Source organism: Rhinoderma darwinii, chromosome 9 (assembly GCF_050947455.1).
Source record: "Rhinoderma darwinii isolate aRhiDar2 chromosome 9, aRhiDar2.hap1, whole genome shotgun sequence".
Taxonomy (NCBI): domain Eukaryota; kingdom Metazoa; phylum Chordata; class Amphibia; order Anura; family Rhinodermatidae; genus Rhinoderma; species Rhinoderma darwinii.
Genome location: NC_134695.1, coordinates 27,360,501 through 27,378,875, shown reverse-complemented (window position 1 = coordinate 27,378,875; position 18,375 = coordinate 27,360,501). Strand labels below are relative to the sequence as shown.

At 40.8% G+C, this 18,375-nt stretch overlaps 1 protein-coding gene across 4 annotated transcripts in view; it reads right to left on the bottom strand.

Moving 5' to 3' along the window:
* SIPA1 (signal-induced proliferation-associated 1) overlaps nucleotides 1–18,375 on the bottom strand; it is a 92,465-nt gene that overhangs the window by 37,432 nt on the left and 36,658 nt on the right. For all 4 annotated transcript variants that reach the window (XM_075837406.1, XM_075837408.1, XM_075837407.1 and 1 more), the window contains exons 3-6: nucleotides 18,234–18,358; nucleotides 17,814–18,002; nucleotides 1,638–1,812; nucleotides 1,410–1,513 (exon numbers count right to left, since the gene is read on the bottom strand). In XM_075837406.1, coding sequence (XP_075693521.1) covers nucleotides 1,410–1,513; nucleotides 1,638–1,812; nucleotides 17,814–18,002; nucleotides 18,234–18,358 — 593 coding nt within the window. The remainder of the gene's footprint in view (nucleotides 1–1,409; nucleotides 1,514–1,637; nucleotides 1,813–17,813; nucleotides 18,003–18,233; nucleotides 18,359–18,375) is intronic.

The following is an 18,375-nucleotide window of genomic DNA, read 5'->3' as shown; positions in this document are numbered from 1 at the left end:
TTGGAGTGTGTAACTGGTCTGGAGGAGGCTGAACTCTTAATGGTTGGTAGGGGATCAAATACTTATTTCTCTGTGCACAATGCAAATAAATATATATAATTTTGACTATGTGATTTTATTTTTTATTTTTTTTATATAATCTATCTCTCACTGGTAAAATTAACCTAGCCTAAAAATTCTAGACTGTTCATGTCTTTGACAGTGGGCAAACTTATAAAATCAGCAAGGGATCAAATACTTATTTCCTTCACTGTACATACTGTATATACATTTACACACACACACACACACACACACACACACACACATATATATATATATTTTTTTAAATGAACTATATGGCCTGGCTGACTGCCAATCAGGTCACTCACAGGGGATGGCGGGCACACAATATTTGTACTTAATTGTATCCGCATCCTTAGGACGCAGATACAATTGAAAGCTCTGATGAGGCAAGGAAACCATCAGTTCCCTGCCTCGCCATTCGGCACTTTCCTTGTGATGCAGGCGGCGCTATAACGTCATCACGCCGCCTGCGTCGTTCTGCTGGAGCACGAATGGTCAGAAGAGCCTATACTAGCGCTCTGTTATATATGGACATTGATGTCAGGGGCTTCCCCAGAGCCAGAGTCTCAGAGCAGAACCTATACACTAGCACTCTACTCTGGGACTCCGGCTCTGGGATAGACCCTCACATCACTGTCCATATATGTCAAGAGGAAAGTAGAGGAGTCCCAGGCAGAGAACTAGTAGCGCTCTGCCCGGGACTCCGGCTCAGGCATTGCCCCTGACATCCCTGTCCATATATGGACAGTGATGTCAGGGGCTTCCCCAGAGTCTCAGAGCAGAGCCTATACTAGCGGTCTGCTCTGGGACTCAAGCTCTGGGAGAACCCCTGACATCACTGTCCATATACGGAAATACCAGACAGTGATGTTAGAGGCTTACACAGAGCTGGAGTACCGGAGCAGTGTCTATAATAGCACTCTGCCCGGGACTTCAGCTCTGCTTCGGACATCACTATCTATACATTAACAGAAATGTCAAGAGCGCGCACATCAACCTAGTGCCTCCCCCTCAGCAACCCTTATTCATAGAATCCGTACCCTGCAGCTGATGTTACTGGCTACGGATTCCAACTGACAACATAATATATTGTTCACTAACAAAAGTAATTCTGCCTTATCTAAACATGGTGTAGTACCATTAAAAATATACATTATAGAATCCATTATAAATCATTATAAAAAAAATCAAAAACAAAGCATAGAGTTAAATTAATGAGCGAAATTGAGGATAGAAACAAGTAGTATCTATATTCCTGCCATTATTAGGTTTAAAGAATAAACTTAAGATTTAATGTATTCTAAAACATAATTTAAAAAAACCTGTAAATTATTTCTGTCTACCTGCTGACTGTTGCTTGCTGTGAAAGGAAGCATTGTTGAAACGTGGAACATGATCTCATAGTCCTGGTAGCGGGTATAGAGAGAGTGCGTGCCTGTACTGTCAGCTGTGAACAAGTAAAATGGAATTAGTGGGAGAAAATACATACTTAAATAAATTAAACAAAAATAAATGTAACAATAAATAAAATTAAAATATGTTTAGTGGGATGACGGATGTATAAAACTTACTTTTGTTGTCCAGCTGCGCTCTGTACTTGTCAAAACCTTTGAGTTTGACTTCATCTCCAAGTAAGCTCAGAAACTCCTGGAAAGCTGGTCCTGCTGTCTCATTATTATACATCTCCTCCTCTGATGACTGTCCACTACGGCAATACAGAATACCAATCTTTCGCTGAAAACTGAGCTGGAATAGAGGGGACAATAGTGCATTACATAACTAATGATTTATTTGATGATTTTTAGACTTATCTCACATTCAGTTGAATTAACTCAATCTCTAGCTAAAAAAAAGGAAAACATGTTTGCGGCTGAAGGCTGTACCGCCCTCACCCACAGCCAAAGTCTTCTGTTCTGGAGAGCTCTCTACCTATAATTTGACAGAAAAGTGGCAATTGATCCAGTCCATGCACTAAACCAGCGGTCCAAGCCTCAGACAAATGGCTGGATTACTGCGCCGTAAAACTCTGAATTGCATGGAGCCGTAACAGAACAGCCATAGAGGTAATTTTGCGAGATTCTGTACCTACTTATGCCACCAATTTCATATGAAGACACATGGCGTTTTTCTGGTTGAAATCAGACAGAGAACATTTTTTAACTAATAGGGAAAAAAAAGTGCTTTTGTAAAAAAAAAAACAGAAACCTAGCGAGCGGAGATAAACAGAAAGCAACTGAAACAAAAGAATTACTATTGAAATCAATGGTAATTCTAACGGAACCGTTGCTTTCCGTTTAACCTTTCGATCCTCTCTTCCTCCGACGGAAGAGAGGTAAACGTATATTAACGGTAGTGTGTAAGAAGCCTTAGTCGCTTATTTTGTTTACTCCCACAGCATCTTCAGCTTTCATGGTGGAACAGTCAGTTCCTACTTACAATGTTGTCTTGTCTGTTTTAGGGCTTGTCCACACGTAATGGAATTACTGCACATAAATTTCTGCAGCAATTCCGCATAAACTTCCAGAAATTCCACTGTGGAAAAATCGCACCATTTCTTGCATTTTTTACTGCAGAAAATTGTGCAGATTTTTCTGCGTCTTTGTAAAGGATCTACCAGACACTCCCGTGGGTAATTTGTCTGCACCTGCTCCTAAGTCTGAGAGAGTGACTCCATCTTCTACCACTCAGGCTGGCAGGCTTAGGAGTGGGAGAGCTTATCACAGCCTGGCCAGATGGAGCTAGCTCCCGCCCTCTGTCTATTTATACCTGCATTTCCTGCTCCTCCTTTGCCTGTGATTCTCCTGTTTCCTGGCTTGCTGCTGCTGCTTGAACTATTTGTCCCTGCTTCATATTGACCCTGGCTTACTGACTACTCTCCTGCTCTGCGTTTGGTACCTCGTACACTCCTGGTTTGACTCAGCTCGTTCACTACTCTTGTTGCTCACGGTGTTGCCGTGGGCAACTGCCCCATTTCCCTTAGCTTCTGTGTACCCTTGTCTGTTTGTCTGTCGTGCACTTATTGAGCGTAAGGACCGTCGCCCAGTTGTACGCCGTCGCCTAGGACGGGCCGTTGCAAGTAGGCAGGGACTGAGTGGTGGGTAGATTAGGGCTCACCTGTCTGTCTCCCTTCCCCGTCATTACAGTCTTTTTCAATGCTGGGAGATGGTGATATCTCCTCTGAAAGACGCAGCAATTCAGTCCACTTTTTGCCGCAGTAATTGACATGCTGCAGTACGAAAAATACGCACCGTAGGTGAATTTCTGGTCGGAAATTTTACGCAGCGTGTGGATGAGATTTATTGACCAATATTTCAAATGTAAAATAGGCAGTAATTTCGCTACGCGTGAACAAGCCCTTGGCTGGAACGACACAACCAACAAACCTGCTTCCAATAGGAATACTCTGCTTATTTAAAACATTTAAACACTGCACTTTATGTACTTACAAGTGTAAGGGTATGTTCACACACTTATCAAAAAACATCTGAAAATACAGAGCTTTTTTTTAAGAGAAAACAGCTCCTGATTTTCAGCTGTTTTTTAAGCTATTCGCTGCATTTTTTACGCCCGTTTTTGGAGCTATTTTTCTATAGAGTCAATGAAAAAAAGCTTCAAAAACAGCTTAAGAAGTGACATGCACTTATTTTTCGGGGGCGTTTTTTACGCGGCCATTTTTCAAAACACAGCAAGACTCTAAATGGAAGGAGCGCAATTTGGTTTTTGCAGTGGAGATCTTACAAGATTCAGAAACTCCTGGAGTCCCGAGCAAAACGCTAGCTTATGCTCTGCTCGGGGACTCAAGCAATAGGCAATGTGACTGCCCCTTGCGGTCATGTTTCTGATAACACGCCGACACGAACAGCACAGGCACTCAGTCACGTGTGGCCATGTCGGCACGTCATCATTATTAGAAAAGCTCTAGGACTTCCAGGAACAATTAACGGGGTTAGAACTGCACGATTTAGTACAGAATTTTAAATTAAAGTACATTAGTAAGTTACTTCTTTTCACATAAATATATTATTGCAATGCAATTTTTGGTCCCCGGATAACCCCTTTAACAACTGGCTCAGTGATAGAAAACAGAGGGTGGTTATTAATGGTACATACTCAGAGTGGGTCACAGTAACCAGTGGGGTTGCACAGGGGTCAGTATTGGGCACTCTTCTTTTGAATATGATTATTAACCCCTTTACGACAGCCATACAGCTATATACATTCCAACTGCCGATGCCACTTGCAGTTTATCACGTATATAAACGTTGGCAGCCTGGAACGGGGTTTAATGAGTGCAGTGCTGCTTCATTGTAAGCAGTGCTGCACTCTTATGTCTGCTGGGACTTTGAGAGCCCCGGAATACACTTCCCCTGTAGATAGTGCCACACACAACTCCCCCAGCAGATAGCACCACCTAAGCTCCCTTTAGGAGCGGAATCCCCGGCCAGAGCGCTCTGGCCGTGGACTCCGCTCCTAGAGGGAGCCCCTGACGTCTCTCCATCCCCCTGTAGATGCCTCCATCCCCCCTGTAGATAGTGCCACCTCCCTGCATATAGCGTCACCCCTCCTGTGGATAGCATCCCCTCCCTGTAGATAGCATCATCCCCCCCAGTAGATAGCGCCACCTAAGCTCCCTCTTGAAGCGGAGTACCCTGGTAAAATCACTCTACCAGGGATTCTGCTCCTGGAGGGAGCCCTTGATGTCGCTGTCAATATAAGGACAGTAATGTAAGGGGTTATTATAGGAGCGGAATCTCTGTCGAGAGCGTCGGCAGCACTCTGGCCGGGGACTCCGCTCCTACAGGGAGCTCTTGATGTCACTGTCCATATATGGACAGAGATGTCAGAAGATCCTTCTAGAAGCAGAATCCCCGGCAACAGTGCTCTGACCGTGGATTCAGTTACTAGAGGGAGCTAAGGTGGCGCTATCTACGTAGGGGGGGGCAGGTCTGGTGCTATCTACAGGGGGGTTTGTGCTATCTACAAGGGATGGTGCTATCTACAGGGGGTGGCACTATCGGCAGGGGGTGGTGCTATCTACAGGGGGGATGGTGCGATCTACAGGGGTAATGCTATCTACAGTTGGGTGCCACTATCTGCAGGAGGTGGCACTATCTACAGAGGGTGTGGTGCTGTCTAGGGGGTGCTATATACAGGGGGTGTGGTACTATCTACATGGGTAATGTGGCACTATATGGGCACTACCTACAGGGGACACTGGCGCTATCTACATCTGAGAGGGTCTACCTGACAGTACAGACAATATATTGCCAAAAACTTAATTTCTGAAGCACAGAATGGCTACTAAGTTATCTTGAATATCTCTAGTACTGAGAACCTCCAGATACATATGATATTAACAGCTGTTTGACCCCTTCAGGACCAAGCTTATTTTGCCCTTCAGGACCAGCCCCATTTTTCAAATCTAACATGTCACTTTATGTGGTAATAACTCTGGATGGGTTTTACTTATCCAAGTGATTCTGAGATCGTTTTTTCGTAACACATTTTTCTTTATGTTAGTGGTAAATTTTGGTCGATATGTTTACTCTTTATTTATAAAAAAAATCTAAAGTGTAAAGAAAATTGAGAAAAATTAGCATTTTTCTATATTTGAAATCCTTTATAAAATGAATAATGCTACCACACAAATGAGTAAATAAATAAGGTTTACTATGTCTTCTTTATGTAGGCATAATTTTTTTATTTAATTAAAAAAAATTTCAGAACGTTATAAGGCTTATAATTTACCAGCAGTTTTTCAAATATTCAACATATTTTTTAGACACCACTTCAATTTTGAAATGACTTTGAAGAGTCTATATATATTAGAAACCCCTCATGAGTCACCCTATTTTAAAATCTGCACCCTCAACGTATTCACAACCGCATTTAGGAAATTTTGTTAAATCTTTAGGTGTTTTATAGGTATTAAAGCAAAATGGAGGTCAAATTTTAAATTTTCATTTTTTTCTGTCAGATTTTCAATTTAATCCATTTATTTCAGTAACACAGCAACTCAATATTTATTACACAGATTCTACACTTTTCAAAAATATCCCACATGTGGCCTTAGTGTGCTACTTTACTCAAACACAGGCCTCAGAAATGAAAAAGCACCTAGTGGATTTTGGGGCCTTCTTTTTACTACGATGTTTTCCAGGTACCATTTCATGTTTGAAAAGGCCTTGAGGTACCAAATCATTAGATACACCCCAAAAAATACCCCATTTTGGAAACTACGGTCCTCAAGAAATGTATCTAGGGGTGTAGTGAGCATTTTCACCCCACGGGTTTTTCATAGAATCTATTAGAATTGGACCGTGAAAATTAAAAAAATATTTTTTCCCAATAATATGTAGTTTTAGATAAAATTTTCTTTAGATGATTACAATCGAACAAATGAGGAGCTTAAAAATAACATAAAAAAATTTAAAACTTCAATCTTGGAGGGCAAATTTGAAAGAGACACTCGTGATTATCAACATAATAGATGAGCGCCGTGAGCGTCCTTTATGTGAATAAAGGACAGGCAACTAATGCGATTCCAGTATCATTGCATAAGCGCAGCCAATTTGATCCCGATGTTGTGAGTTACCTATAAGATTCTTTCAGGCAGATCCTCATCAGTAAGGTCATGGAGAAGTGGGATAATTGTAAAATCATTTGGAGAAATAATTGGTCTCAACACGATAACAGGCCTTAAAAGATTTTAAGCAAGATGATTCCATTAGAATAAAAAAAAAGCTGATAAAGGGTGGTGCTACCAACATAATGGAGACAGGCAAATATTGTCAGGATGCAGAAAGTCAACTCACTAATGACAAGGTATATAAAAAGATAAGTGGGGATTCAACATTAGCGGTTAAACGTGAGTTGAGTTCCTACAAGAAGCGTTTCTTGCGGGGATCATCGATGTGGCTTTAAAAAATTCTATGGTGAACAATTTTCCACTTGATCCTGTACTATATCTACTGCCAAAAGTGCATAAAGATCTTCAAAATCCTCCCGGTGGTCCAATCGGTTCTGGAGTTAACTCCATCTTACAACCTTTGGCGGTATATATAGACTAATGTTTGCAAAAAATAGTAAAGAATTTACTGAGTTGTTTGTGAGATACAAGTGATTTTTTGAGTAGGGTCAAATCAATTGATACTTCTAACGTAACACTATTGTGTACTTTGGATATTAAGAGCTAGTACACTAATATACCATACAATGAGGGTACTGCTGCAGTTAGGTATAGCTCTGTGATGATGCCACTTTGGCTAATGATAAGATTAGGTTTCTGATGACCTTACTCGATTTTGTATTGACTAAGAATTTTTTTAAATTTGGTTCAGAGTTTTACTTGCAGCTGCAGGGGAGGAGTGTCAATACGGGATTTTGCTAACACGTTAGTGACCCCCCATGGATCTTTTACATTGGTCACTAGCAGGCTTTATTTTGATGCAGTAATCTTTTTACGGCGCTACACCAGAATAAAGCAGCGCTGCTAGTAGGTTGAAAAGCTGCCTGCTCTCAGCTACTGGAGGTAGCTAAGGGCTTCGAGCAGACCTGCTCTAGAGGGTGGGATCAAAATCAGCATCAATCTCGCCCATTTAACCCCTTAGATGTGGTGGTCAATAGCGACTTCCGCATATAAGTAGTTTTAGACGGAGGGGACTCCCTCACTCACCCCATTGGCACAGCCAAGATGCGATTTCCATGAAAACCATTGGTTCACATGCGGTCAGGGGCCTAATAAAGGCCCCCAGGTCTGTCTTTAGTGAATGCCTGCTAGGCCATGCCACTGGCATGGCCTAACAGATGCCTGTCAGTTTTACACGGACAGGCAATGATACACTGCGATACAGAAGTATTGCAGCGTATTATAAAAGCGATCAAATTGCATAATAAAGTCCCCTAGTGGAACTAAAAAAAAGTTTTAAAAAGTTTAATAAAGTTAATAATAAATAAATAAAAATCCCAAGTAAAAAAAAATATGAAAAACCCACTTTTTCCCCTTACAAAAAATGCTTTATTATGAAAATACAAAGCAAAATGTAAAAAAGTTGCACATATTTGGTATAAAACTATTACATTATTTAACCAGCACGGTGAACCCTGTGAAAATTAAAAAAAAAAACAATGCCAGAATTTCTGCTTTCTACTCATCCTGCCTTGAATTTTTTTTAATAAAAAGCGATCAAAAAGTCATATGTACTCCAAAATAATGGTACCAATAAAAACTAAAAGTTGTCCCGCAAAAAAAAAAAAAAAAGCCCTCATACAGCTATGTCAGCAGAAAAATAAAAAGTTATGGCTCTTAAAATATCAATACCAATTATTTTTATTTATTTCTTTTTTTACTATGTTCTAGGGGGAAAATGGGAAAAGGGTTTTTTATTGAACTTTTAATTTTATTAAATTTTTTTACATAAAAAAACCCTTTATTTTACAAATTTTAACTTTTTTTATTAGTCCCGCTAGGGGACTTCAACCAGCAATTGTTAGATCGCTTGCATGATATACTGCAATACTAATGTATTGCAGTATATCGTGATTCTGACAGGCTTCTATTAAGGAGGCAGGGCTTAATAGGAGCACAAAGATGGCGGACCTGGAGGCCCTCATTAGGCCCCACGGCAGCCATAGCAACCATCGCCACCCCGCGATTGCATTGCGGGGGGCGCAATGAGTTGTTAGAGGGGGTCGCCCCCTCTCTCTAACGATTGAAATGCTATGGTCGCTATTGACCGTGGCATTTAACGAGTTAAACGAGCGGGATCGCGCTCTAGTGCGATCCCGCTCGTTACTCTGAAGCCAGCATCGTATGGAGCGGGTTCACTCCGTGAGCCCGTTCCATACTTCCCCTACCCGACTTTGTCGTATGGATACGTCAAATGTCGGGAAGAGGTTAAATGAAGAGACCAGCTGCATCTGTGTGACTCCCTCTAATAGTTCCCTAGTTAAAAAATCTAGTGGCAGGGTGATTGATTTGTCCCAATTTATGGATAACCCAGAGTATCGATCATATTCTGCAATCAAGTGTGTAACTGGACGGGGAGAGACCAGCCTACATATTTTAAAGCCAGTTATCTCCTAAGAATCTCTAAACATGCACGCCAATTGCACTATGGCTAAGCCTGACAGGTCCCTCTTCTCAAAGCAGATGATTACTACAACATGCCATTCTCCCAAATCCGTGCACTTGGATTACAGTAAAGTTTCTTTTTACCCATGTTAGAGAACTCTTCCCAAAACCCATTGTAGCCAAAACCTCCCACAGAAATCTCGACTCAACACTGTAACACGCTTTGGCAGCGTTGAGCGAGAGCACCAGCCTACTCTTTCTCACTTCAGGCGTCAATTGGAGGTTGAGAAACAGTCGTCCAATATTTATGGTCGTGGACTTTCCCGGCATGAAACCAGTTTGGTAACTATGTACCAAGTTTAAAATAACTGTAAGCAGCCTGTTAGCAAGTACCTTCGCTAACAATTTCACATCAGCACACAATAAAGAAATTAGACGGTAAGAGTCTGGTCTCGGCAGAACCACTATTACCGCCTCACCCATGGAAACCGTCAATTTTTCCAAATTTTCCGCCTCCCTAATAACTTCCAGTTACTCAGGTAGTAATACACCTTAGTATTCCTTGAAGAATTCCCCAGGGAGACCATCCGCTCCTGGTGCCTTTTTATTAGGGACATCTTTTAAGGCAGTCTCTAATTCCTCAATGGAGATTGGTTTGTTAAGATCAGACTGTTGGGCTGTTGTTACAGATGGAAGTGTAATTTCGACTAGAAATCTCCTTATCCGTTGATCCCCATCTGTCAATCAAGGCGAATACGTATCTCAATGGAAGTCATGAAGGATTGAAAACATCTCCCGTTCATTTACCACCTCATTACCCGCCGTATTCTTCAAAGCCCCAATACGTTTTGGGCCTTCCTGCGCTTTAATTATAGTTGGCAACAAGTGGCCAGTACCTTCCCCTTCCTCAAAATATTTTTGTTTCAGGAAGAAGTGTTTAAGTTCTGAGGATTGCAGAAGGGGATCTTTAAGCAACTGTTGGGCTTCCATCCAATTACTTTTATTATCCTCATTAGGATCATTGACAAACCGATCTTCCATATCCCCTACTCTGGACTAAAGTGTCAAAAGGAGCTCATTGCGTTTTGACTTATATCTGCTAATGTTTTTTATATAAAGCCCTCTCGTATCGTATATGCTTTTAGGGTATCCCAAATTACCAAGGGAGAGGCGGACCCTTTGTTATCGAGCAAATAAACGTCCAATTCTGTCACCACGCTACCAGACGGACCAAGAACATGAAGCCAGAACGGCTTTAGCATTCACAGTCCACCATCCCTCCTAACTCCTCCATCAAAGGCCAGTGATAACAATATTGGAGTGATCAGATATACTTCTCAGCAAATATGAAATATCCCTGACATAGCCACATATTAAATTATTCCCCACCGCAAGGCCGATTCTATATGAGTAGTGTGAGCTTGAATAGAATGAGTAACACTCAACTGTTGGATTGCGAGCCCTCCATATATCTCGCAAACCTATTTCGTCCAGAACTCTAGCAAATGCAGTGTGCAGAGTCTGAGGAGCTATGACACCTCCATGAAATTTATCCAGAAAGTAAATATTAAAATCTCCTATGACAATGGCCGGGAGATAAGTGGATGTCGCCATAAATGCCAGCACTTTTTTAAACATGTCATTAGAATAAGGTGGCGGGACATATATCGCCACCTATATGATCGTGACAGTATGAATCGTACTTCAGGCACACAAATCGGCCTTCCGGGTCAATAGATGTTTCTCTGAATTTAAATGGGATCGACCTATGTACCAGCACACTCACTCCCCTAGCATAGGATGAGTATGTGGAGTGATATGCAGTACCGATCAATGCTCTTCGAAATGCTGGGATAGGGTCAGATGTTAGATGTGTTTCAGATAAACACAGAATTGCCAGCTGGTATTGTTTCAAGATATTTAGTATGCCATGTCTTTTGGCAGCATCCTGGGGTACACCACTTATAACCGGGGACCATTCAGAGTAGGAATCATTGACCACAACTCTCTGGATACGGTCTTTGAGCCAATTCTCAATCCAATAACAAACTATACTTTCTAAACCTATAGTCCTTAATTTACCCATTAGAAGTCTATGGGGGACAGTGTCAAATGCCTTTGCAAAGTCCAAAAACACTATACCCACATCGGCCCCTCTGTCTAGGCTTCTACTCATCTCTTCATAAAAAAAAATCAGGTTGGTTTGACAACTTCTGTCCTTAATAAAACCGTGCTTTCATTCACTTGTAATACAATTTTTTTTGTCACATACACCTGTATATAGTCCCTCAATAGCCCCTCAAACATTTTCCCCACGATGGATGTTAAGCTTCCTGGTCTATAATTGCACTGGGAAGACCTGGAGCCCTTTTTGAAAATAGGCACCACATTTGCCCTGCGCCAGTCCCTTGGCACTATACCAGTCACTAAAGAATCTCTAAATATTTTGAAGAGGAGGACAGAAATAACTGAACTAAGCTCTTTAAGAACTCTAGGGTGTAACCCATCTGGTCCCGGGGCCCTGTGTACATTTATTTTATTTAATTTAGCTTGGACCATATCTAAATTCAGCCAATTCAGTATATTAATTGATGTGTCAACAGCACTGGCATCGGCTACATCAGCTGCTCTTTCTTCTGTTGTATATGCAGGGATAAAGAATCCATTTAGTAACTCTGCCTTGTCTTGATCCCCTGTGACCCTCTCCCCATTACCACTATTTATGGGTCCTACATGTTGGATTTATTGCATTTACATACTTGAAGAAATTTTTGGTATTTGTTTTGCTATTCTTCGCCACCTGCCTTTCATTTTGTATTTTTGCAGATTTTATTCCTTTTTTTGCAGATTTTATTAAGCTCTTTATAATTTGCAAAGTCTGGAGCTGTACCCTCAGATTTGTATTTTTTTAAATGCCCTTTTTTTAAAATATATTGCCCTTTTTACAGACGTTGTAAGCCATGTGGGGTTTAATTTTAGTTGTTTATACTTGTTACCTATAGGAATAAATTTTGCACTATAATTATACAAAGTAGATTTTAAGATTTCCATTTTTCATTTGTACCATTATTTTACATTAGTTCTTCCCAGTCTATGTCCTGAATTGCAGCCCTCATCCTGGGGAAATTGGCCTTCTTAAAATTAAAGTGTTGTTGCCCTCCCAGCCTGTGTTTGTATTTTACAGTATAGGTAAAATATAACTATATTGTGATCACTGAGGTTTTCACGAACATTGACATTCCCAACAAGCTCGGCATTATTAGAAATGACCAGATCCAACAGGGTTACACCTCTAGTCGGGTCTTCCACAAACTGGGCCATAAAATTTTCCTGCAACAGGTTGAAGAAATGTCTTCCCTTCGCAGTTGAATCCGAACCATGAAACCAATTAATATCCCGGTAATTTAAATCTCCCATTATCACTACAGTACCCTCCTGTGCAGTCCGCTCCATCAGTTTATATAGCTGACCTTCCATCTGCTCAGTTATATGGGGGGGGGGGGGGTCTATAGATTACACCAAAAGTAATTTTTTCAGTGTTTACCTTCCTTTGTAATTCCACCCACAAGGTTTAAACCTCCTCACAATCTTCACCCACTAATGTCTCTTTAACACTCGCCTTCATATTACTTCTGACATACAAACATACACCACCGCCTTTCCTATTTGCCCTGTCTTTTCAAGATAGTGTAAAACCCTGTAGATTTACAGCCCAGTCATGTGAAGAGTATAGCTATGTTTCAACAACACCTATATCTATATGTTCCTCCCGTACCGAGGCCTCAAGCTCTCCCATTTTGCTTGCTAGACTTCTGGCATTTCTGAACATACACTTTAGCTTGCATTTCAAATTGCCACATTTGGTATCAGAAATGTGATTATTAGACATTATTTGGGCATTTTTATTTTCATTGCTGTTTTGTAACAAAAGGATCTCCTTATCCTGTTCCCTAGTCCTCTCCCCACAGTCTATTTCTCCACCCACCCATATAGTATGACCCCTCCCTAAACTAACTACCCCTTTCATTGTCCTCCCTCCTCAGCCCTCGTTTAAATACTCCGCCACCCCAGCTAGAATCCCCCCCATAGCAGACCCCCTTCCATTTAGGTGCAAATCATCTACAGAATACAGTTTGTACCCCAATGAAAAGTCTCCCAGTGCTCTAGGAACCCAAAGCCTTCTCCTCTACACCAAGACTTAAGCCATGCATTTAACTCCCTGAGCTCCCGCTGTCTTTCCTGTGATGCGCATGGCACAGGCAGTATTCCTGAGAATACAACCTTGGAGGTCCTACCCTTCAGCTTGTACCCTAGTTCTTTCAAATTATTCTTAAGGCTCCTCCGCCTACCATGTATTCTGTCATTGGTACCCACATGGACCACGACAGCTGGATTATCACCAGCCCCTCCCAGTAATTTATCCACCCATTCTACCACATGCTGAACCCTGTCACCAGGGAGACAGCAAACCATTCGGTTGAGGCGGTCTTGGCAACAAATTATTCTATCCGTCTTGTCTTTCTGATTATAGAATCCCCTACAACTACTAATTGTCTTGCCTTACCTGCATTACCGTCCCACCGACTACTAGCTGGGCTGTTCTCCCGGCTGTTAGGGAGATCAGTATCCACTAGAGCTGCCATTTCTGAGACTAACCCCCTTGCATCATCACCCAACGTAGCAATTTTGCTTGGAATAACAGAAACTGGATTTGCCTTCCTCTTCTTTGACCCCTTTCTACTGCCCCTAACTACATTAACACAGCTACTTGCCTGGTCCTGCTGACCCATGTCTTCACCCTCCAGGTCTACCTCACTAACTGCTTTCTCAGTGAGCAGCATGCTCTGTTCAAGATTGTCTATTGCCCTCAGTGTTGCATTTTGCTCCTCAAGATCTCTAATGCGAGCTTCCATGTGAACAACATGCTCACATCTGCAACAGAGGTATTCACCCTGGAACTCCTGCTCCAGTCATGCATACATATGGCAAACTGTGCACTGAAGAATTATCCCAGTTACAAAAAACAATGGAAAAACTAAAAGTAAAGAAGAGTACTTACTGGGATTTTAACTGCTCTTGTTAACTCTGGTTTAATAACTCCACTTGATATACAAGCCACTTAAAGAGGCTCTGTCACCAGATTATAAGTGCCCTATCTCCTACATAATCTGATTGGCGCTGTAATGTAGATAACAGCAGTGGTTTTTATTTTGAAAAACGATCACTTTTGAGCAAGTTATGAGCTAGTTTAGATTTATGCTAATGAGGTTAATTTATATCAGCATTCAGGATCATTGTGCCGGATAAATGCTATGTGGCGGCGGGAGGTCAACAGATCACGTCCTGCTACATATCCAGCTAGGCCATGCACCAGTTGTTACCTTTCTAAGGTTGGTGTTTTTAATGTGTATCACAAGGATATTTGCAATAGGTTTGATTGAATTTTGCTGTCGTGTATTTAACCTGACACTAGTGAATACCACACATGCTTGAGAAAGTGGGCGGTCCCCTGAAACGTCGCAGTCAATGTGAATGAATGCCTGTTCCCCTCCAGCAGCATCTCTTTTAATTTGGATAAGGATCCTATGTGAAATCGGGCAACAATTGCCATTGCTGGGACTTTCATATGTATGGTGAACATTGCATCTATTGCATCTTTTGTACTGTCAAGTATATTGTACTGAAATTATAAAGGAAAAATAAATTTTCTATATATAGTTTGTGTTGTCCCGTTTATTCTATGATTGCTAAGGAGGGAGGAGAGACCTCATCTGCATGAATTTACTCCAGCAGTGGTGCCTAGAAAAATAAACCTGTTTTTTGTTCGTCCCATTTAGGAAACTACACTCGTTAAGGAATCCATCTGCGGTGTAGTGATTATTTTGACCCCTCAGGTGTTTTATAGATTTTATTAGAATCGGGCAATGAAAATGAAAAATTATTTTTTTTCCAATAATATGTAGTTTTAGCTCATCATTTTAAATTTTTTGAGAAAAAGCACCCCAATGTTTGTAGAGCATTTTCTCCTGAGTACAGCAATTACCTACATGTGATTATAAACTGCTGTTTTGGCACACGGCTGGGCTCAGAAGAGAAGGAGCACCATTTGGCTTTTGCAGCGCAGATTTTGCTGAATTGGTTTCTGTGCTCCATGTCAAATTTGCAGAGCCTCTGAAGTACCAGTACAGTAGAAATTCCCCAGGTGTGATCCTATTTTGGAGACTATAACCCTCAAACAATTAAATGAGGGGCGTAGTGAGCATTTTGACCATTCAGATGTTTTATAGATTTTATTAGAATCGGGCCGTGAAAATGAAAAATTGTAGTTTTAGCTTATAATTTTAAATTTTCACAAGGAATACAGGAGAAAAGGCCCCCCAAAAATTTGTTACACAATTTCTCCTGAGTAAGCAAATACCCCATATCTGGTTATAAACTGCTGTTTGGACACATGGCAAGGCTCTAAAGGGAAAGAGCGCAATTTAGTTTTTGGAGTAAAGATTTTACAAAATTGTTTTTTGACGCAATGTTGCATTAAGCTACCAGTACAGTGAAACCCCCTCCCCCCGAGAAGTGACCCCACATGGCAAACTAAACCCCCTTGAGGAATTTATCATTAAGTGTAGTGAGCATTTTGACCCCACACATGTTTTGCAGAAATTAGTACACAATAGATATTGCAGATTAAACATTGCCATTTCTCCACAGCTATGCTATTTCAGTGCCCAATATGTCATGCCCAGCTTGGACCACTGGAGACACACCATGAATATTTAAATGGGTCCTCCAGAGCACAGTAATACTCCATATGTGGTCATAAACTGCTGTTTGGGCACACTGCCTGGCTCAGAAGGGCCAAAATTTGGCTTTTGGGGAGCGGATTTTGCTTGGTTGCAGTTTAGATTAGGGTCCACCTGTGGGTGTTAGCAAATGATAATGTGGGGTTTTAGGTGAAGAACTGCTGAACATATAAATTAGTCTGGGCCGTTGTTTTGCATCACTGCGTTTCGAGAGTCATAACTTTTTTTTTTTCCTGTGAGGGCTTGATTTTCATGGGATTTTCATGATTATTATGGGACGAGCCGTAGTTTTTATTAGTATCATTTTGGGGTACATGTGATTTTTTAATCAGTTTTTATTAAATTTTTGGGGAGGTGAGGAGACCAAAAAAACAGCAATTCTGGCACTGTTTTTAATAAAATTTTGACGCCGTTCACCGTGCAGTATAACATGTTTACTTTATTTTGCGGTTCGATACGATTACGGCGATACCAAAGTTATATAGTTTTTAAACATTTTACTACTTTTACATAATAAAAATGGAGGGAGCGGACGGAGCGGTGTAATGTTTGTTTTTTGCATGACAAACTGTAGTTTTTATTGGTACCATTTTCAGGTACTTGCAACATTTTGATGACTTTATATTAATTTTTTTGGAGACAATGTGACCAAAAAAGGAAAAACTGCCATTGTTTTTTATTTTATTTTTTTACGGTGTTCACTGTGCAGGATAATTCAAGTTATTTTTATGTTTTTATTACTTAAAACTTTTATTTATTCATTTTTTCGAAAACATTTTTTTTACTTTTACACTTACTAGGGGACTGTACAATACACTGCAATACGTATGTAGTGCAGTGTATGGTAACTGTCATTTTTCAACTTTGGCAGGACCTAATAGGCTTCTGTACATGGCCAACTAGGAGGCCATTGCTAGGGTTCCTGGTTGCCATAGCAACCATCGGTACCCCGTGATCGCTTGCTGGAGGCCGATGGGGTACAGAGGGAGCCCCTGGCCTCTGTGTCAGACACTTAGAGGCATTCAAAGGGTTAAACGGCGGCGATCGGAGATAACTGTGATCTTTGATTTTGCGAATGTCTGCTGTATATTACAGCCGGCACCCGTTGCAGATGGCGCGGGCACAGCTCCTGTGCCCGCTTTATTCTCAGGGCATATCTGTATGCCTATTTGCGTTGAGGCTAGATTAAAATGGGCGTACAGTTATGACCATATTCAAGAAGGGGTTAATACCAATCATCTTACATGTGGTATGTTACTGTAACTCATGGTTATGGTTGTTGCGCAGAGCTTGTACAGAGGCCCTCGGTGTGCTGATGTTATGTACTCCAATAGGGAGTGAAATTATGGATATATTTTACTCTAGAAGCAATGGCACAAATTTTCTGTAAGAAATACAGAATCTAACTGAAAAAACTCCATATACCTTGATATGAAATTGGAGACATACGAAACTACAGTAGGGCCCCATAAAATGCAAGTTTTGTGTATTTTGCATTTCCCCTTCTGTCAATGTCAGTTTCCTCTGGGTGATCTGGCTTCCTCTTTGACAGGTTAATTAGCTTCCTGAAAGCTTCACTGTGTTATAAACAGATGTGGTTGAACAAAGAGAAGGCTGAATAATTCTTCAGCGTACTTTGGCACTGTATAAATGGAGAAGCAAAAAGTGCAAAGAATCAATCTGCCCTCTATTTTCTTGCAATAAATACCCCATCAGTTTTTATATAATGGGAGATGATGTCTGGATAAACTAATTCTTATATAAATATTATTATGTATAAAATGTCTACATTTTAAATTGTCCCCTCAATCTAGTATAAGAAAAACTGTTTATTTTGCATTAGTAATATATTAAAAAGGGCAATACACACTTACCCCTTGCTCATCCAACTTTAGGAGAGTCTCTGGTACTTTAGGAGAGTTAGATGCAAGACGTAGACACTGCAAGTTAACTTCTGGTACAATGTTTTCAAGAAGCTTTTTAGGTGAAATTGCCCTGGAAGAATTGGTTCGTATGGATGAAGGAAAGGCTTCCTCTAGGATGGACCCCCGAAGTGTCTTTAACTTTAAACAGAAAAGTCAGTATATGGTTAAACAGAAATCTAGTTATTTTGCTCAAGTGAGGCAAAACAAAACTGGTGTTGTACCAAATTTTTACATTATATGCTGTGGTTTTCCCAATAGTATTTCATTTAATGTACAGGTAGCATTACTTGTACTGCAGCCTAGGCGAATAAATGAGAATTACAATTAAATATATAACAAAAGAAATACATAGCAGTACTCCTCTTGTACCTCAGTGGTTCGGAATATTATTCTGTAGTTATAGTGAACACCCTGAGCACCTTCTCTCTCATCCCTCCGTAAGCTTATCGCCACAGGCCCCAGTCTTTCATCAACTCCAAAAAAATTCTGATGTTCTGGAGAAAGAAAAAAA